The sequence below is a fragment of the Talpa occidentalis genome, unplaced genomic scaffold, assembly GCF_014898055.3.
Source record: "Talpa occidentalis isolate TD23 unplaced genomic scaffold, MPIMG_talOcc4v2.1 talOcc4.10, whole genome shotgun sequence".
Classification (NCBI taxonomy): Eukaryota; Metazoa; Chordata; class Mammalia; order Eulipotyphla; family Talpidae; genus Talpa; species Talpa occidentalis.
Genome location: NW_023600993.1, coordinates 101,654,372 through 101,676,441, shown reverse-complemented (window position 1 = coordinate 101,676,441; position 22,070 = coordinate 101,654,372). Strand labels below are relative to the sequence as shown.

Sequence of the window (22,070 nt, the reverse complement as noted above, 5' to 3'; positions counted from 1 at the left end):
CCCCCCCCTTTTCCTGTCAGGGGTTACAAACTGACAAAATCAGTACATCAGTGTTCTCGGCCATGATTTTCCTTCAGGGGTACTTTGTTTTCTGGTGACAGCAGGAAGGGGGCCGTGGGGAGCAGGCAGCCCCGTCGCAGTTTATCAATGAAAATCTAATATCGTCCATAAGCGGGGAAGTGGAAATCAATACTTCATTACCAAATTGTTAGTGAGGATGAAGAGAAATGGCTGGGGTGATTTCTTCTTGGCAGTCTTCGCAGAGCGGGGTGTCAGGAGGAGTTCACCGTCGGAAGTGGGGGTGCAGCGGGGAGATGCTCGGCGAGGGGGCCGGGCTGGAAAGCTGAAACTAAGGCATTTTTCCTGTAATGGGAATCAGAACAACAGAAAAAAGATGCATTAGTTTCTAAGGAATGGCCCAGGTGGTTATTTCCCCAGGTAGCCCAATTGCCCACCTCTGCAGTTTCATTTGTGGGAAAGCTCAGTGGAGACCAGCGTGGAGGTTGATCTAGGGCCTGACAGCACCGATGATATTGGCAGAGGAGGAGCCAGCTTGAGGGAAAGGCTTTAAGATGGAATATAGAAATGAGATCTTTGCACCCCCAGTCACAGCAGCATTATTCACTCTGGCCCAAAGGCTGGACAACTTGAATGTCCAGGGAGAGCGCAGGGGTAAACAAAATGTGCACACACAGCTCATGGAATATTACTAAGTCTTAAAAAGTGGGAGATTCTGACACATTTATTCTGCAGCCCGGATGAGGTTTGAGGGCATTAGGATGAGTGAAATGAAGCCAGTCGTTAAGCAACAAATGCCGTATGATTGTATGTCTAGGGTGTCTGTAGAGCAGTCGAACTCACTGAATCTAGGGCAGAAGGGTGGGTGCCAGGAGCTTGGAGCAGTGGTCATGGGGAGTTATGGTTTCAGGGGTATAGAGTTTTCCTTTGGCAAGATGAAAGTTCTGAGATAGAGGTGGTGATGGCTGCACAGAGATGGGCTTGTGCTCAGTGCACGATTAAAAATGAAAACCTATAACGCGATATTTATCTATATAAAGCACTTTGAAAAATAAAATTAATGCATGGCGCCACCATTTGGGGAGAGCCCCTACGCAAGCCCTGCTATATTTCTTCAAATGTTTCCTTTTCCTACACATCGTTGTCAGGGTCACTGAGTGTCCCTGGGTGATGCCCTCCCTGTATCTTGTCCACGTGGAAGCATCCTTGAAAATAGCAACCCGAGCTCCTCCACCTCCATCAGCAGAGTGGACTGAACGGTTCCCAAGATGCGGGACATTTAACTTGCTTCAATATTATTCAGGAATACGTAACACTGTGATCTTTGCATTTAATGCTTTCCAATATTTGTCCTATTTTCATAGACTTAATTTGTAAATGTGGAATTCCCCAGCGAAAAGCTAGGAACTTTTTGGAGGAGGTGAGGACGTGCTACTTAAAAGAATGCTTTGCAAAGGAAGCTGAAGGGGGTGAATTTTTTGGTTCAGAGGCTGCTCTTCCGAGCACTGCAGGAATGCATGTCATTTCCATGGCGTGCCTTGTTTGCATTTCATTCTTTAGTGGCCGTGCCCATTTTAGTGAGAAGAAAATGCCTGAACCTTTACATGGTGTATTGGGCCGCTGACTCTGGGGGTTAAAGGCCGAGTGAACGCACCTGAACCCAGGCTCCGGCCCTCAGGCTGCGGGTGCCGGGGCCTGCAGAGCCCCTCGCCCTGGGCTCAGGTTCAGGGCCGAGGGGGCTTTGCCCCCAGCTTGTGACGTGGAGATCCGGTTTTGCAAGCAAACCAATCACAATATATCTTCCTGAACCCACTGCTTCCTGGATATTTTTGATAACCTTTTTCCTCCTTACAAAATACATTCTGTAGTGCAGTTTTCTAGAAAACACGGATGACAGACTTTTGTGCAAAAACAAAGAAAGTTATTCAGTCCTCAAGACCTCAGGCCTGGCCTCCTTGCTGACTTTCTGTGATTCTTTGTTTGAGTTATTTGGCTCTTTGGAGTCTCAGCAGGAGAGAATCCTGTTGGAGGGATGCCTTGAGATTTCTTGAGTGTTACTCTCTGTGATTCGTGTGAAGTCCGTACCTCACCTCAGGTCACCTCACAATGCTTGGACCAGGTGGTAATCACGTCCACACTCCAGCCTCAGACGTGGAGGGTCAGAGGTGTGAGGCCTGCGGTCAGCCGACTGGCAAGTGGGAGAAAGGGCGTTCAGATCCAGGCGTCTCTGTTCTCTTCAACCACTGCTCCTTATATTGCCTGGGATGGCCTGATAATGTCTTAAAACGATAAACACTAACAGTAACTGAGAGGCCGCTGCACAGCTACTCAGTCACAGTCAGGTCCCAGTGTCTTTTATTCAAACCCACTATGATGCTGCTTCTATCTGGGAGATCTCTCCTCCCACCACAACAGGCAGGATTCTGGATTCTTCTGGAACAGACTTCCTGCTCTAGAAGAGAACGTAAAGAGGAGACCTGAATCTTGGACCACTTGGGGACAATATACCCTTTCTTATTATTATCTGAAAATTATAAAAATCTTACTTTTCTCAGGTCTAAAGATAAGACCTGGGCAGAAAATTAAAATTAGATAATAAAAGGTAGGAGAATGAGAATTGGTGTCATTATTTCTTACTGTTTAGAATGAATTGCGTAGAATGGATTAAGAAAAAAAGAAAGCAAATACCTTTGGTTGCTTCTCAAATGGTGGTTGGAGCCCAGCTTTGCTATTGCGTTTTTTTTTTTTAATATGTTGAGCTACTACTATAAAAATAAGGCAGAAATAAATAAAAATTTTAATTACATATCTAAAAAGTCATTGGCAGTGCTCATTAAGTAGAGTTTGTGAGGGAGAGCCAGGCGAAGAGATGCAATTATTTTTGTATTAATTACAGAGCCACCAACAGATGCGTAGAATTATATATACTTTAATTTGGCCAGGCTAGAAATTTTAATCCTTCTGGCAAATCATTTTGGTTGGTTTGTCCTCTTCTCCGTGCCTGTCTCGGGCCTGCCTGCTCCCATTTCTCTATTTTTCTCTTCTCCGAGTGGCACTGGTGTTCTGGGGGCTGGGGTGATGGCGTGATGGAAAGGTGAGGGGCCAGGCCAGGCTGTCGTCTGCAGAGTGCAGGACATGACTCCCTGAAAGGATTGGTGCCATAAAAAGAAGAGCCAGGCCAAGCTTCGGATAGGCAGGAAATTTATTGTGCTCCAGGGAGAGGTTCGCTGACCCCCATGGGGGTCGGAGAAGTTGTGCTTGTTGGGGGATGAGGGTAAGCATTTATAGGGCGGGGTCTGGCCTTGGCGGGAGGTGGAGAACGCCAGTCAAAGTTGCTTTTCAAAGAAGTTTTTTTTTTTCTCTTGGAACTGGTTGTTCTTTCATCGCTGCTTATCAGGTCCTGTCTCTGGGATGCAGGTGGCAGCAGTTTCAAGTTCCCCTTTTCTGCCCCATCCCTGCCCCAGCCTCGACCTTACACTCCCCAGATGGGAGGTCCCTCATCCTACACCATTTTGGGAGATCTAGATCAGGGTTTCTCTACCTTTGGCACAATCGATACTTTGGGTCCACGCATTGTTGTTATGGAAGATCGTTCTGTGCATTGTCAGACTTTTAGCAGCAACCCTGGCCTTTACCCCCCACACCCTCCTCCCTGATTCCAGCAGCATCTTCCTTACCCTTGCGTTTTGACAACCAGACATATCTCTAGACATGACCCAATTCTGGGAGGAGGAGGTGGTTCAGAACCGCGGACATAGGTGGAAAGCATTTTTGTAACTGCTGGAGCCTCAGACCTATGTTCATTTTAACACAGACTTCCATGCACACTGATGTGTATGAAATACTAAGAGCTGTTGTGCAAACCAAGAGAAACGGTACTTTGTTTATATTTGGAATTTGGATGGGAATGATTTGCCATTTCAGGAAATCGCATCACCCTGGGCATGGCTGCTTCAGATATTTGAGATGCTCATTCAGTTTCCCCCTGGCTGAGCTGCGCGTCTGACATGTTCACAGGGAGTCTACACATAGGAGCTCACATCGACTCATTATGCATTCCAAGCCGCATTGCTCTGCTCTGAGTGCTCTGAGTGTGTCCACAGCGAGCAGTGTTGGCATCACCTGGGATGCCAGGTGCCTCCCCCCCACCCCAGCTCTGCTGATTTAAAATCTGCATTTCAATAGGTGGTCGGGGTTCCCTAAGCAGCCAACTCTGAGAAGTCCTGCTTGAGTGATTTTTTGTCTCTTTTTCTTTCTTATTGCATAGTCACGGCATCTGAGGCTTTCTGTTTGAAACTATGTGGCACACTGGTCACTTGATTTATGAATTCTGTTCAGGATAATAAAGGAGAAATTATGAAAAGTTTGTCCTGAAGTGTCCATCTGGGTCTGCAAAGGTGAGGACACAAGCTATTTCCTCAGCAGCATATCCACTTTGAAAACTGGAACTATCCCCTGTGAGCTCCAGGTCCCTGCGCCCAACTTCTCTTGGTGAGCATCTCACAAGTACCTCAGGAAACATTTTCAACAGCACCAGGGGCTTGTTTTCGCTGGTGCCATCCTGCTCCCCTGCTGGTTTCTATTTGCAGGAAACGGAACTTCAAGCCTCTCAATCGCTCCGGCCACAAAGTTGGAGCCGTGTTGACACCGTGTCATAAGATTCCTTGCCAAATGCTATTTCCATCTCCCCCACCAACGTCCCAGTTCATGTCTGCACCTTCCCAGGTGCCTGCTGGAGTCTCACTGGACTCCTTTCCGCTCTGCATCCTGCTCAGCATTTCCCACATGGCAAACAGTGAGCTTATGGGAACTTAATTTGGATAATTGGGTTGATTTTTTAAATTTTAATTAACTAATTATTTTTTTTACAATGTTTATTTTCTTTTCTCAGGTGTAGTCCCCATGGAATTTCTACCACCAATTCGCCTGTGCACCATCACCGCAGGCTCTAGTGCTCTTCCGGCACCATCACCGCAGGCTCTAGTGCTCTTCCGGCCCTCGCCCTGGTCCCATTTCCTCCCCTCCCCCTGCAGAATGTCTCTGATGTGCTGTTGTCTTTTCATTGTTGTTTTGTTTTGTTGTGTTTTTTTTTTTATTATTATTATGTTTTTATCCTTGGTCCCTCAATGCTTCCCCTATCCTCCTCCTACAAGTGAAACCATCTGATATTTTTCTTTTTCCTTCTGATTTATTTCACTGAGCATCATCCCTTCTAGCTCCATCCATGTTGCTGCGAATGGCATGAGTTTATCTTTTCTGATTGCTGCATAGTATTCCATTGTGTATATGTACCACATCTCTGGATAATTGGGTTGAAGTTGTCACTCCCCACTGCCTCCGGGCTTAGGATCCTTCAGTGACTTCCACTGCACTTAGCTAAACCCTGTTATTTACTTCTTTTTAAAACTGTCTGCCTGATCTGGGCTTGACACCTTTCTGACCTAAGTGGGTCCCTCTGCTCCTTGCTGATATGTCCCAAGAACACAGCTCCTGAAATATGCCACAGGGGCTTTGCAGGCACTGTTCCCTCTTGCCTAGAATTCTCTTCCTCTTAAGTCTTCTCTTACCCATTGGATGTGACTAAGTTCTTTGGTTATAATCTCACACCTTTCATGTTGTCCTTTTTGTAGTTTATAAACATAGTCACACATGTGATTTTTAATTTTGTGTCTATCTCCTATACAGGTTTGTAAACCCCAAGAAGGTCTGGGCAGTTTGTATATTGATCACAGCAATACCCCAAGCATATAAACCAATGCTGGCACAGAGTAGGTGTTAATAAGTATAGGTTAAATGAATGAAGCCCTGAAATAGTACTTCTTTAATTCTATCAAAGGGATAATTTAAAACATGTAAAGAAAAAAAAAGGAAATAGTAGAAAAAGTTGTACAAGGAAACAAAAATGGACACCAAAAAGCTTTGCATCTATTTGGTGTTTTCAACTTCAAAAAAATTATTCTGCCATTTTGAAGCAATTTACATGTTTTCAAAGCGCATTCAAATAATATTTATATACACACATGCACATATATACACATATGTAGTATATACATCTATACACATACACACTTACATATATATATGTTTTGTCCTATATACTGGATAAATACTAATAGTCTTAAAGAAAAAGTGTTTGAGACCAAGGGATTTTAAATAATTTGCTTCCGTGGTGATTAAGTGATGGGATCAGGACACATGACTCTTAATTTAGGGCTTCTTAAAATTGTTTGGTTGAAATGAAAAGAGATATAAATGTTAAAAATATTTAAAATGTATTATTGAAAGAAGACTGTGACAAGGAAGCAAAGTGAATGTGGAGACATGTGATTTTTAACTGTGTAATCCTGGGAGAAAGCTGCAGTTAATATTTTTTCAAATTGATTTTACAATTTGAAAATCCAAATTGGCTTACCTGCAAAGCTGGATTTCATCATTAGTGCTCCACCTAATTTTTCCTAAGAGAAATCTCTGTGTGCAGAAACCCTTAAACTTGGTGAACCAATTTCGAGTCTTAGAATGAATAAAATAATTGCTTAAGTGTATTGAATGCCTTTTATACACCAGACACAGTTACATGTGAGTAGGTGGATAATATTTTAAAATATTATCTGATGTATTTTTGCCATTTCTTACTTCTTTCTTCAATGTGGTTTTCTTAAATAGGGACTGCAATTAATCACTCTTAGAAAGGGAGGTCACAAAATAAGACAGACAGAGGGAAGTGGTGATGTTTCTGACTGGTGAGAGGGGCATTTTTATTCTTATATCAAACTTCCATGAGGTCCAACCAATGAAAAAAATCTATAAGTTATATACGTAAGTAACATCTGGGTAGTGATTGCTAATTTTAGTTCTAACACTTATGTATTATTTCCATTTTTCATCTTAACAGTCCAGCTTGGTATTTAACATTACAGAGGAAAAATATGGTCATTAGATAATTGAAGCAACTTATCCAATGTGACATGAAAGAGTCCCACAAGTTGGTGGCAGAATGGAGAATCCAGGATAGTCTGTTCCAGACATGCACAACAAAATAAACACAAAACAAAGCCAAAAACCCCTGAGGGGAAAACTGATTAGCAGTGTACATAATAGGAGCATCAGCTTGATGTTGAAAGGGGTAGAAAAATCTCTAAGTGAACTTTTAAAAAGTTTTAATAGGGGGAAATGTCTACAGAAAGCCCCCTACAGTTATTGACCTTGGCACATACCAACATTGGGGTTCCTAAGACCTGGCACTGTATTGGATAAGGGGGTCCACGTAGGATGGGGGTGGGTGCATGTGGGAGAGTTGCAGAGGTGAGGGCAGAGACTGAGAACTACTGGCTGAAACTGAGGCTCATAACACAACAGCTGTAGCCTGAATCAGGCCAGAAACCCTGGACTACCTTCTAGAAGAGACGACTGCTGAAGTTCAGGCTGAGATGCCTGAAACATGTGCCACCCCCACAAAGAAACACTTTACAACAGGAATTTCAACTTCTTAAATATAATGGAAGTGATCCCTGGATGCCTGTTGCCCTGGTCCTCTTTTACCCCTCGCTGTACCAGTCCTCTGGCTGCTCCAACAATTACAAAATGATAGTTGAAAATTTTATCCATATTGCCACATACAAAATCCAAAACAAGGAGACAGAAAAACATGTACAAATGCCAGATAAAACAAAACAAAATCCTGAAAAGAGTCCCTATTCAGTGGAGTTTCAGAGCATGACAGAAGGGGAATTCAGGACAACAGTCCTGGCAATGATAATGGAACTTAAAAAAACAAAAAACAAAAAAACACTACCATGGAGGATGTTAAAACCACAGAATAAAGAGAACAAAAATATGAGTCAGCTACATTCAGAAATAATGGAGTTAAGACCACTCTAGTTGATTTAAAAAATATAACTGAGAGCCTTAGTAGAAAGCAAACAGAAGCAATGGGGAGAATTAATCACCTTGGATTACAATAATGGAAAACACAAAAATAAAGCAAGGTGGAGAACAGAATAAAAGAAATAAAAACAGTATTGGCACTCTCTGGGACAATTTAAAGAAAAATAACACCCATATCATGTAGATCCCAAAGGAGAAGAAAGAAGAAAAAGAAAATATTTAAGAAAACTCACTTAAAGAAATAATCACTGAAAACAATCTCACTCTGGAAAATGAACCAAAAGTTGTAATTCAAGAAGCCCAAGGAGTTCCAAACAAAATAAGACTATATAGATACACACCAAGATACATAATAATAAAGCTATTGAGAATCAATAAGGATTGAATACTAAAAATATCAAGAAAAAAATGGTAACCTATAAGGGAACACCAATCAGACTATCAGTAGATTTTTCAGCAGAAACATTACAAGCATGAAAGGACTGGAAAGAGATATTCAAAATACTTAAAGAAAAAGACTTCCAACCCAGAATCCTCCATCCAGCAAGATTAACAGTCCAGACAGAAGGAAGAATAAGGAGCTTCACTAAAACCAAAAAATGAATTTATAGTACCAAGCCACCTATGAAAGAAAAACTAGAGCATTGATTATAAAGTAACGGAACAATGAATATATTGAGGCAAAGACACCTAAATTACTTAACAAGGAGGAGGAGATGAGGAGGAAGAGGATGAAAGTAATAATGTGGCCATCAGGATCAGCCAGAGAACAGACTGTTCAACAGGTCACACAAACAGTCCATCACACACTAACCTCAGTACAACCCTCAAAGAAAAAATAATAGAAGTAACGCATAAGACAAAGGAAATGGAACATAAGCAAAGCATCAGAGGAAGCCCTCAAAAGAGTAAAAAGACAAGGCAAACTAAGACCAAGTCCAAATTTAACTGCAATGTGTCTTTTGATGTCAAAATCTTTATTCTTAACCACTGAATGAACTGCTCCTGACATCAGCTCTGCATAGATAAGACCACAGATTCTTTGTGCCACAGCTTCTTGATTAAACCCTTACAGAACAGGAAGCAAAATACTATAACTGATCTTGATGGTCTTCTCCTTGGAAGAGTTAATACGGACGGCATGCACGTGATAATCAACATGGTGGAAAATCTCAACTTTTGAACTTCCTTTTACAAAGCGCAACTTGCGATAAATCAACTGTGTCTCAGATGCTGATAGACACTCCATGACAGGAGCCAGGCAGTCAGCTGATTATGGCTTTCAACCTGGAGGAGAGTTTTTATATGGTTTATCTTTTTGGCTATTAATCAATTAAGACAACGTTTGTTTTAATATTATTTTATATTTTTATAATATAAAAATATATTTTTATTTTTAATATTTTAAAATATTTTAATAATATTTTAATATGCCAATGTGTGTTGTTCAGATTACAACTTGAACAGAAGTGACATAGTTTAATACTAAACACTATCAATTAAAAAGGTAACACTATTTCCCCCTACTCGTCTTATGATTAACATTTATACTATTGCTTTTGGGGGGAAACATCATATTCTTTCTTGTTCTATTTCGTTTTTTAAAACTACTAATTGAGGTCATTTTGGTTTACACCACTGTATGTTTTTTGGGTCAAGGCTCATACATGTTCGAATGCAGGTGACCGCACTGTACCCACCACCCAGACACCCTTAATTCACTCTCAGAGCCTACCCCCCAGAACAAACCTCCACCCCATCACCAATTTCCAGTGTCTAATGGAGTGGGAATACTGGAAATTACTTTAAAAAGAAGTTCCTTTTTTGGCTACTTAATGGGTAACCCTGGAAGTGGCTTTTAAAATCTCATCACCACTGTGTGCAAAACAGCCCTGGCATGAAACTGGCAGTAACAGGGTTACATTGTTGGGAATGACAAGAGGTTGGGCTGCAATTTGAGGGGCTGCAGACAGCGTTGCAAACGCTCCCACGTGTGTCACTTGTGTCCTAACTTGTGTGTCAGCTGAGAAGATTTCAATGGCAGCAGAAAATCTTGCCCTAAAAGCACAGTCTTCAACTTCAGGCTACCCAAGTAGTTAAGAAACAGAAATGAAAGAGATGGCATGAGGGTTTGCCCTATGAAAATCTCTTGACAGCTAATGATGGGATTATGGAGTCTTAACTGCTGTACAGTTATCCCTAATTATAACCAAAGGTACGTCAATCTAAATAAAAATGATAAGGTGGAGAGAGGCGTTTTCTACTCCCCCCTCACTAGCTTTTTAACACCAATCTCTTCTCAGTATGATGCTTTGACAAAACTGGGAATGAATAATCATCAAAATGAGATGAAGCCCAGTGTTAAGTAGAGCATATTTTTGCAGAGAGAAATGGTTTTAATGATTTTTTTTTTTACAGAAAGGAAGGCTTTCAGTTTTAAATATTTGGTTTTGATATGGCAACTCCCTATTTTTTTATTGCACTCTACTTCATTACAATAATTATGAGAGAAAATTTCTGCCAGAAGTGTAGCATCAGGGAAGGCTTTCCTTATTCTTGAGTCCTGGTATGCATTTTCTTCATAGAAAATGTCACTCTTGGGATAGATCACACTTCCCTTTTTGCTTTTACTACTAGGAAGCTCAGAGCCAAATTGGTGACTCAACTATAGTAATGGTGCAGCCTCTTAAAGCTAGTCTATGCCCCTTAACTTCTCTTCATACTCTTTCTCCATTTTCCTTTGGCATATTGTTAGTAGTTGTTTTTTTGTTAATATTTGTGAATAGTTTGTTTTTCCATTTACTATCTGGGTGACAATTGGGGAAATGACTTGTTCCTTCTGAACTTAAGTTTCCACATTTGCAAATAGTACCTTCCACCACTGGTGCCTGGTACATAATAAGTGCTCAAAAGAAAGGTAGATTTAAAAAGTGCTTTTTTTTCATGAATTTATATAACAGAGAACCTTAAAAGTGCTGTGGAATACAATGTGGCATAAATTAAAGATGTACATACATGAAATTCTGCTTATCTGTTAAAAATAAGTACTCATCAGGTCTTGGAAAATGGATTATTCTTTCCTCCTGGAAATTTTCAGAAACTCAGTAGAAGAGAAGCTCTTTAGTTCATGCATTAAACAAATGTTGAAAAGAAATCAGTTGTCAATTCAGATGTGAAGCTCAGAAAAGTTTTCCTCTTTTATAAAAAAAGGATAAAATAGCATTTCAAAACATTTGATATGGATATCAAGAAGAAGAAAGTGGAAAGCAGTCATAATACCCACCATTTTATTAAGTGCTCATTATAAGCTCTGAGCTTTCCAATAATAGCTGACAGCAGAGCTCATTGTCCCTGTTTATTGATGAGAAAAGAGAGCCTTGGATTGGTAAAGAAGCTTAATGAAGGTCAAGTAGGTAGCCCATACTGGGACTTCTGTCTGCCTGACTTTGAACCTTTTCTCAAGCCAGTATTTACTGCAGTCAATGGCACTAACTAGAATCTTCCAAAAGCACACACACTGTAAAGTTATATAATAAAAAATGATAAGGACTGAGAGACTGTCCAGCTGTTGTCGTCCCTTCAAGAGATAAATTAAAAGGATGGCAAAGATCAGGATGACATCCTGACAATGGAAAGGGAACAATGTCCCTGGAGGTTTCAATGTTAATTATAATTTCATGTTTAGCAATTATGTATTTAACATTTGACAATTCTCATAGAGGGTTCCTTTTGGTGCATCACCATAGATGGGAGTAAGGAAGCAATTTCCCTGCACCCATTTTTATGGCGCCACATTCATATATCCAAAAGGGTACTTAAATTGTTTGAAAGAGGTCTAGAAGCTGGCAGACACCACCATAAACAAACCGGACAGCTTAAAGTCCAGTGCCAGCAGCGTGATTCACAATGGAACACATCTCCTCATTGCCTGGAGCACCAAATGCTATTTATGAGACCAACTTATAGCCCAAGGAGATTCACTGCCCGGACCCGGCAGGGGACTTCACGCTGCCTAAATGTGAGTTGTTGGCATTTGGAAGGCTCGGTGAGCTCGCCAAGAATGACAGATACACAGGGCAGATTATTTTTTGCCTTTTTGATTATGTGTCTGAACCCATGGCGGCAAATTGTGGTAAGTCTACATTTAAAATGGGCATCAAAAAGATGGAAATCACATTAGTTAATTCAGGCAAAGCAGTCCGCCTTCCAAGAAGTGTCTCCCTTTGTTTTCATGATAGTTTTACTCATTGGGTATCTAGTCTTTGCTTGAAGCTTGGCTGCTATTGTTTTATTAATTCTTATAATAATGCCCCAAAAGGAGCGCTTAGGAACTCTCTTTTTTAGAGCTCAGGAAACTGAGGGACAGAGACTTAAATAATGAGATCAAGATCTCACGAGTGGGAGGTGGTAGAACTGGGATGTGAACCCAGGTCTCGATCACCAAATAACCATAGTGTTTCCTAAAAATAACTATTCCCTTTGCACATTTGATGGCTACCAGTGATGACCAGTTCTCACTAAAGAGGACATGAGGAGTTACTATTTCCTCTTTGCTAATGAAGACCCCAAGGTCAGAAGGTTAAATTGTCTCCTCTGCCCACACAGCAATTTCCTAAAGTTGGAGGGAAATCAGGATTGTCTGGATCTCAAAACAGGGCCATCTGACTGTCCACAGAGCACCTTCTGAGGCTCAAGTCCCTTGAAATGCTCTAAGAAAAACAAAACGTTCTTTTCAATGAATTGAGTGACGTTGTCTGCAAAGTCTATAGTACTTGCTCTCGGCCCTATACAGAAAGTTCCCCATTCTCTGCTCTCTTTGAACTGCTGTGGATATCTGTGGGGGTGACTTCTCTCAGTCACAGGCAGATCAATGTCTTCAGACAGAGAGTCCCATGGAATGCTGGCCCCTTGGAGTACCAGCTTCGGAACGTCTACCTTACTCTTTTCTCTTTAGATTTATTTATGCATACAAGAACTGGGGTACTGGGGCTCCCTTGTGGCACAAGCGCTAAGAAACAACCTATGAAGCTATCTGCAGCCACTGCAGCACGAGTTCAATTCCCGGCCAGCCAGGGAGCAACTCACATGGCGCAGCAGACCTCTCCTGACTCGCCCGCTGTAGTGTATTTCATCAGTCTGCCTGTTCTGTTCCCCGCTCTGTCTCTCACCCTCCTGCACATCTGTCCTGTACCCCGGTTCTTGTATGTATGAATAAATAAATCTTTAAAAAAAAAGAACTGGGGTACAGGCCAGAGGTGCAGGGGTGAGAGGATTCACCAGAGACCGAGTTGGGAGCAGAGCAGGTGAATCTACTGAACTACACTGCTGAGGGGAGCAGCGGGGAGACAGGAGAGGTCTGCTGTGCCCTGTGGGTCAGCTCCCTGGCTGGGGATCGAACTCAGGCTGCAGTGGCTGCAGATACCTTCACAGTGCTGAGACTTAACCCTTGCCTAAGCAGGAAGGCCCTACCTTATGCTTCTCTGACTTATTCCTTCGCAGAATAAATACGTGTTGAGAGATTCTCCTGTGTCTGGCACTGGGGCAGGGGCTGGATGCTCAACTTGGAGCAAGATGGTTTTGGTGTCTCCTGTTTGCAGCTTCTGTTCTATTATGGGGCACCTGTTCTATTATGTTCTATTATGGGGTACCTGTGCCCCATAGGTGGGGTGGATGTGGTGCATGTTTAATTTATAGCTTCAGAGGCAAGCCAATCAGATGGATGCCCTACTCACATCAGCACACTTTCAGTCTGGAGATGTTTTGACAAATAATAATGAGAAAATAAGATGAAATGAGGCAGGCTTGAGAGCAAAGTGAGAGGGGGAGAGAAACACATGTAAGGTCATTTCCACACCACAAAGAGACCTTCACCTGACATCCACACATGGAATTCAGGGAACCCCTGAACTTGGGTGCGAAACAAAATTACATCTTTCTGGCACAAACTTCTAACTGCAATTTAGCATTTCCTTCATTTACGATCATAGACCCCAAATCACAATAATAGTAGTGGCACCGTGATTTTTATCACCAATATTTCCACCAAAATGTTACAGGTTTTTTTATGTCCCATTACCTGTTGCAAATATCTCCTATGTCATGCTCACTCATCATTGCTTTGAAATTATAGTAGTTATCAGCAAGCCTAGTGCTTGCTATTGCCATTTTATATGTATAAGGAAATTCACGTATGATTATTTTGCAAATTAGTTCCTTTACGATAACCGGCTTTTCATAATTTTTTAACCCTTTGTATTTTAAAGATTTTTTAAAAATTTATTTATGCATGCAAGAATGGGGGTACAGGCCAGAGGCACAGAGGTGCGAGGATTCACCAGAGACAGAGTGGGGAGCAGAACAGGCAGATCTACTGAAACACACTGCTGAGGGGAGCAGCGGGGAGACAGGAGAGGTCTGCTGTGCCATGTGGGTCAGCTCCCTGGCCAGGGATGGAACTCATGCTGCAGTGGCTGCCAATAGCTTGATAGTGCTGAGACCTAATCCCTTGCACCACCAGGGGGGCCCAACCCTTTGTATTTTATATTGTGCCTGTAAAAGCATTAATTTTGAGAAGGGCTTCAGGATTGCCAAAGACCACTGTGTGAAACAATGAGGAATTTTGGTGGCTTAACTGCTTCAGAAAGTCTACTTTACTCTTTGCTAACTGATTTTTTCCTTTGTAGAATAAATATGCATCCAGCTAAAGAGGTTTTCAGGCTGAAGTGATGAAGGACCTGGTAAGTGAAGCAGTTGGGTGAGCATCCCAGGCATGTTGCTGGTGCCTGGTCTTGGGAGTCGGGATCGTTATGCCTGTCGTTCAGGTTTATGGCAAAGATAGGAGATGACATTGTAAACGAAAGCTGGCATCTCTCTGTGTGTGGCACATGCATTTGTAAACACACATCTCTTTATTTTTTTCTGGAGCGAGGTGTTTTAGCTCCCGTTAGATTCTCAAAAAAGTTAATGACCCAAATATGAGTTCAGAGACACGATTCTAGAAGGAGTTGTCCTCGGACAGGGATTCTGCAACAAGGCTGACTCAGGAATAGTCCCAGACGTCTACTCCACTGTCACCAAGGTCTGGAAAGCACCCCTCCCCCAAGTTTATTTTCATCTGAGTCCAAAACCTTATCTATCCCAAGCCAAGAAAATGTCCTACAAAGTGTTGGCATGAAGGATTCTTTCAATATCTGCTTTTATGTAAGGAGGGGGCACTAGCTACTCACTCAGTTAATCTTCATTATCACCTAAGAAGCTTTTCCCCTCCTGGTTTTAAATTAAGATACCCCGGACACACTCCACTCTTTCCTGTGCTCTGCACACACAATCAACGGAGAGACATTTTAATTAGACCCTCTCTATTACTAGAGCACTGGGGCAAAGAAAAAAAAATTCATGGTTGGTCCAAAGGACCCCAAGCTAGAAAAGAGAAAGGTAATCATTTAATTTGTTGTTGTTTCCATAAATCAGGGCACAGTCATCAATTTCACCACATGTTTGAGAGCACATGTTATTGACAATGTGTTCGTGGAGAAAAATGGAGTTTGCTGGCAAAGTTGTTTCATTTTCTAAAGATTAAATTGTTCATTGTACAGGCTGCCATCTGCCCTCCCTGGAAGAGGTTTAGTTTTTGGCAGAGGCTTTCAAAGTCTAGAAGACAAAGTTAAACTCCTTTTTCTTTATTGTTATCCACAGTCAAAGATAAATTCATTCATCCATCGACCCATCCATTCATCCACCCAATATCTGAATGAACCTGGGGTCCAACAGAATTATGGTAAGCAAGACCAGTTTCCTCTCTCCAAGAAGCTTTTAGTCTATAGAGGACAGAGAAGGCACATCTAACAACAATAAAACCCAACTCAGGCCTCAACGAGAATGCATTTCCAAGTGGGAGACACTTAGTGTTTGAGGAACTGAGCAGATGAATTTGGAGAAGCCCTGGCATATACCTCCCATGCGTAATCTTTTTTATGCATACACTGTCCCGCTGGAGTGGGTGTGGCTATCCCTATTTCCAGGCAGAGTTATTGAGGCTCAAAGAGATGAATTGATTGGCTAAAATTGACATAGCTAATCAAGGTAGGTGTGAAGGTTTAAACCGTACTTTCAAATCTGAGTCTGGTCCCTAGGTCACATATAGCAGAACTTTCAAGCCCCTCCAACATATTCCAGCTTAAATCCCCTAAGCCCTCTGCATGAGCTGCATCGAAAGCTGCTCCTAGATACTTTCATTACTCTTCTGGGGCTACTGACTTGCTTTTGTCTTTCATAATTGAGGGGGCACACTCGTCTTTGTCATGGTATTGGTTGTGCTTCCTGACTATAGTTTGGATCTTTATTTTCAGGCTATACTCTCTCGAGCAACCTTAGGTTTGATGTACTTCCTACTCTCGCCTCACCTAGGCTTTCCCAGACCCTACTAGTCTAATAAACCCATTTATTCACTCATTACTTCAATCAAATAAAGAATTCACTCAATTAATTATTGAGTCTCTGCTGTTTGCTTACTGTCCTTAGTGATGATAAAGACTGAAACAACTCCTATCTTTATGGTCTAGTGAAGAAAAGTCTTGGGGTAAACACACAAATGATAAAACCATTACAAAAGAGGAAAAACATGCAGAAAAAATTTAGATTCATGAGGGAGAAGGGCAGAGGGTTCAAATCTAGTTCCATGTGTATTTGGGTGTATCTTGGAGAAAAGAGAGGGTGCCACAGTAGATTTCTCTGAGTAGCATCTTCAATGGTGGGGTCCAAAGAATTAAGTTAAAACCAAGCCAGTCAGATAAAGGATTGAGGAAAAATAATTCTTAGGAAGTCTCAGAATATTTGGCTCCCAGGCAGGAAGGAGTTTAACTTGCTCAAAGAACAGAAAGAAAATCCTTGTGTTTGTAGTACAGAGAAAAGCTGTACCTAAGATCATAAGTCACTGAGGTTAATATATTTTCAGCAAAATAATTATACTTTGCTTCAGCATATTGAGCACATTTATGAAAATATGTATTTACTTCCTATAGCACATTTGGGCATTTTAATTGCTCAACTTTTAGATCTAGATGGTAAGGAACCAGAAATTGAGAAAATAACCTTAAGGAGCAACCACCACTGGGGACCGATAGGCTATGCACGTGCTGTGTAAAACATGAGACTGCTCTTTGTCTAGAATAGTCTGATAAAATTTCTTCTGAGTGACATAAACAACACGGTGCATTGGTTTAGAATTTCAGTAAAATTTTTCCAGAAAGATTTTCCACTCTATTCTCTAAGATGTGTACTTTAAGCTAGGGAAGTGAGATTCATGGACATTTTATTTTGAAACTGGGAGTGGTGGTAAGGAGACCAGAAAGACATGGTAGGGAGGGAATAAACAAAGTCACAACTTGACCTTTTTTGTTTTCTTTTCCTGACAGCCTGCATGAGTATGGAAGAAAAGAATGTGATCCTTAGTCTCCCTTCCACTAAGATCAGTAACAATCCTTTATTAAATGATCAGCAATAATGGGATAAAAGCAGATGAGTTACACAAGGTTGAGAAAAGAGAGGGAAATTATTCTAGCAACAAAAAACAATCTTTGTGATTTTGGCAACACTTCATTATCAAGGAAATCAACATGCTTTACATGTATTCTCCCTTTTTACCTTCCCATAACTCTTGTGATGTAGTGAAGAACTCTCCAAGGAGGGAAGGATGTATTTTAAAGAAGTTGATATGGGGACACCAGGTGGGAGAGAAGACCAAAAGCACAAGAAAAATAAGCGGTGGGCCAAATATGTCCAGTATTGCTATGTCTCAGATAATTGCAACTATAAATAAGAAAGGCACAGCTACTGTCTTATAAGAATTGCAATTCAGGGCTAGTTAAGACATGGTTTTTTATTGATGAATTTGGTAAATCAATAAGCATTTGAACACCTACTCCTGTCAGACTCTGTTCTCAATAAAAGGGTCTCAGCAAATGTATTAGGTAGATGTGGGTTTTGCTCTCAGGGAAGAAATTTATAATTTGGCAAAGAAGGGAGAACACAGACCATGTAACAGAGAAAAATATATCAGTGTTGCCAAAGGGGAGTAAAGATTGCTCTGGAACTTATAGGGGGTGGTGATTAATGTGTGCATAAATAATAGCACTACAGAGCAGACGCTGGGATACTGTGAATTGGGGGAGGTGGGTCCCGCAGGAACTAATCACATCTAATTAAAGAATCAGGATAATGAAATAGAGGGAAGCTGAGAGAAGTCATGGAGAAGGAAGTAGACTTTAATATATGAAGATGAAGGAAGCTATGTTCCAGGTTGAAGGAACAACAAGGAGTCAGGATGCAGGCTTGTTTGTGGAAGACTTGGTGAGTTCATTTAACTAACACATTAAGAGATGTGATACTATACTAATCATTTGCTTCCTTGTTTTTAGTCTATCTAACCCATTGTAATACAAATTCAAGAAGGCCATAGATGTGACTTGCCTTGCTTATTTAGTGGTTAATGCTAGAGATTTCAGTAGTGCCTGACATGTATTGGGCTGATCAATGTTTGATGAGTGAATAAATGGTAATGACAGCTAATCATATAGTTCTTACATGCTTACTATGTGTTATGCATCAGGCTAAGAGCTTTTGTCTTTTTTTTTTTTATTTAATCCTCACAACAAATCTGTGAGTTAGGTCCTTTAGAGAGAAAGACATTAAGCAATTTGCCCACAGGATCTCAGCTAGGATTTGAACTAAGAACTCTCTGACTCCAGGAACCACAGATTTAACTCTGGTGTGATCCTGCCTTCCCTCACTGCCTACTAGTTAGGAGTGGTTACTAATACCAAGAAGGCAATTTGGGGTGATTTGGAAAGGACCAGAGTGAATGTTGGGTGGTGATAAGTTACCAGAGGCTAAGACAGGGCAGCGACATGACTGGGGAGGTTACCTTATGGCCCCCAAGTTTCAAGCTTCTTCTCTAAATATATATAGGTGATGATTACTTATGTTTTGCAAGGATTGGTACTGATGTGTGAAAATTGTGCAAGATATTTTCAGAAATAGTCACTTTTGAGGATCTACTGGGCCATCTGCCAGATTCTGCACCAAAAGGATCACTAATCTTCCCAGCAAGCCCAAAAAGTGGTCATTATTCTTTTCTAATTGCAGGAGAGGAAATGTAGTGCAGAGAAAGGTTAAATGACAGGTTCAAAATCATATACGTAGGATAACAGGATGCTGAATGGGTTGTTCTTACTTCACGAAATTTTGGCTAACGCCACCAAGTAAAGACAACAAGAACTGCACCGTTTATGGTTTCAAGGAAGCTGCCAAGGCAACCAAGTCATCAAAGCAAACTTCACCAGCAATAAGACATCTCGTGTCATGACATCCCTGAGATAATCCACGGGGAAGGCACATCTTTGCTATGATGTTATTGCCAAAAATGCATAACCTCAATCTAATCAGGACAAGATATCCGACAAACCCAAACTGAGATGCATCCTACAAAACAACGGACCGGTCCTTATCAACAGTGACAGCCAAAAGACAAAAGCAAAGGATTGTCAAAGATGGGAGGAGATGGAGACACAATCACGAAATCCAATGTACAATTTCGTTAGGTCCTGGAGCAGCAAAAGGAAATTCGGGTGAAATTTGAATAAGATTCAATCTGGACCTAAAGCTTGTGTTCTCCCCCTCAGCTCAGCTGGCTTGCTGGTACCCTTGGGTAAGTCTTAAAAGATCAAGGCGAGAGTTTCCTAGCAGGACGGCCTGACATCTGGTTAACACAAGGTCCGACGCCATCCAAGTGGGCGTTGTGTTCCTTCCCTATCCTGGGTTTCATTTCCTGAGTGTGTCACTCTCCTCGCTGCTCTGGCAGGGTTTGAGATGATTTGTGGGATCATGCTTCTGGGGGCTGCCCATTGGCTGGCCAGCCCTGGCACCAGCTGGACCCGGCCGTGGCCTTAGGCCCCAGACGTTTCTGGACATCTTCCCCTTGGCCAGTTTCCATCGCCAATGAGTAGAATACTCAAAAAAGTCAGTTAAATTAGGCTTGGTAAAGGGACACTGCATCTTTGAGTAATGAGGTTGGGAAACAGGGAAAGCATTTTCCACTAGCTCATGTCTCACTGTATGGCATTCCGATTCCATGACACTTGCTAATAAATCATTGCTTATCACTCACATGGGAACATAACATGGCTCCAGTTAAGATTCGTTAGTGATTGTGAAGAAGAAACACGAATTGCTGTGTGTCGGGCCCTCTTGGTCATCTTCCTGTCCACCGTCGGCACTTTCTTTTTGTCGTTATATTTACTGTAATTGTTGTCTAAAGCAGAAATAAGTGGAAGGAAAGCTCACACTATGAATAATGGAAATAAATTTATCTTATTTACAAGCTTATGCAAGCATTTGACAATCATTCCACCCTCCTTCAGGTTTGGTGGTTGCTAGCTCTGAGAAGACGCTTGCATGTCCCTTTACTCCCTCGTCCACCGCACTTCCTTTTTGAGAACGTGCAATGCCAGCGCATTCCTATTCCAGGATGCATGCCCTCGCGTGTGTGTGATTCCGTTGGAGGCTTCAGGTTGCTGAGCCATGTCAGCCTTCCTGCTCAGGACACAGGCGGTCCCCTTCGTAACAGCTCCCCATTCAGATTCAGGGGAGCAGGAGACCGTGAGTCAAAAAAGAAAAAGACTCAGGGGCTGGGCAAGTTGCAAAAGAAAACCTTTCATTTAGTGATGCCCCAGCTGGCTGGCCATGCGAGATGAATAGAGACTTCTGTGAGGATGTGCTGGCTGGTGAGCCAGACCACCCAGAGGTTTGTGATGAAGGCGCCAAGGGTTACAAGTCTTCTGGACCCTTCGACATAACCTAGATGCTTCCTCAGCTAGGAGGTCCTCAGAGGAAAGACTCAGTGTGCTTGGACGGCAGTGGCGTCTCCAGTATTTATTTGTGGATGGACAGGAAACCACAAGGTCGTCCTTGAAATGCTGACGAGGCTCCTTGATTAACTCCTGCCAAACTGACTTCCCTAGAATCTTAGCCCAGTCAAGTCAACTTCTTTCAGTGCTTCCTGGTGATTCCCAGTAGGGCATTGCAATGTTGGCCCCGATGGACTCACCCTCTCTTTTTTCTGCTTGTCCCCATGGTATGTCCACCATAGTCCATGAGAGGGGCAGCCATCAGTAGCTTTGTCACTGGTACCCATGGAACTTTCTGGAAGAGTTGTGGTAGAGTCCTCTTGAGAGTTCTAGAACACTCCAGATTGTTCTATGAGAACAATCCACAGACAGAAACAGAAGAGAAAATTCCATATCAAATTGGGTGCCAATAAACCATAGCCTGACAGTGTCTTGGGTGTGAGATCTGAAGGCGTTGTGTTTACATTTAGGGTGACACGCCCATTCTGACTTGTCAGAGGTTGTACTGGTCTTACCTTCGGCCCTGGGAAAACCCTCAATCCCTGGCCGACCAGGATTTAAACGCTATGATTTAAACTCTAGAGTGAAGATCCCCAGAGATGCTTTTTCTCTCTGCAGTTTCTCCCTTGGTCCTCACATTTGCTTGCATTGCTGTGAAGCTTTCTCAATGACTGAAGGTCTATGTGAGGTCAAGTTTGGTGGCTTGCAGAGGCAGGGGTGTCCTGAAAGGCCTGGCAGGCCTAGCTCGCAAGGTTTCAGCAGGCACTGGCCACATTGGTAGAGGATCTTGGTCTCAAGTTTCTCAGACCTACTGTACAAAGTTGGTGTTATCTGGCCCATTTCACAGATGTGGAAACTGAGGCTTAACAGGGACTAGCTGGTTAGTCCAAGCTCTCCCAGCCAGTCGATGGCAGAGTGACTTCGGCCTGATTGCAAAGTCCTTTTCTCACGTTATGAACGTTCATGTCCATTTGTTACTTGAGGCCTGAGGACAACATTTGAGCCCTGGGGGAGACAGTCGAGAATTCGGAAGCCCAGAGAGGCTGCCCAAGCCCGTGAGTAGAGGAACTGAGCTGAAAGCCTTGGAAACGCGTGTTGTCCTTTGCACTTAAGTCTCTGTTCCTCCAGGGGGTAGAACACAGAGGCCAGAGCTGCTTAAATTTCTCTCCTTTTGGAACTGATAAGGAAGCAGTTTGCACTGTACTATCTGAAGACTTTGAAAGTGCATTGATTATACATGAAAATGGAACTTCCCATGTTTTCTAA

At 42.2% G+C, this 22,070-nt stretch overlaps 1 protein-coding gene across 1 annotated transcript in view; it reads right to left on the bottom strand.

The window, feature by feature from the left end:
* Positions 1-22,070, bottom strand: part of TSHZ2 (teashirt zinc finger homeobox 2) — a 393,186-nt gene continuing 371,116 nt past the window's right edge. Inside the window, exon 3 of the mRNA XM_054698322.1 lies at positions 1-363. Coding sequence (XP_054554297.1) covers positions 362-363 — 2 coding nt within the window. The 3' untranslated portion in view covers positions 1-361. The remainder of the gene's footprint in view (positions 364-22,070) is intronic.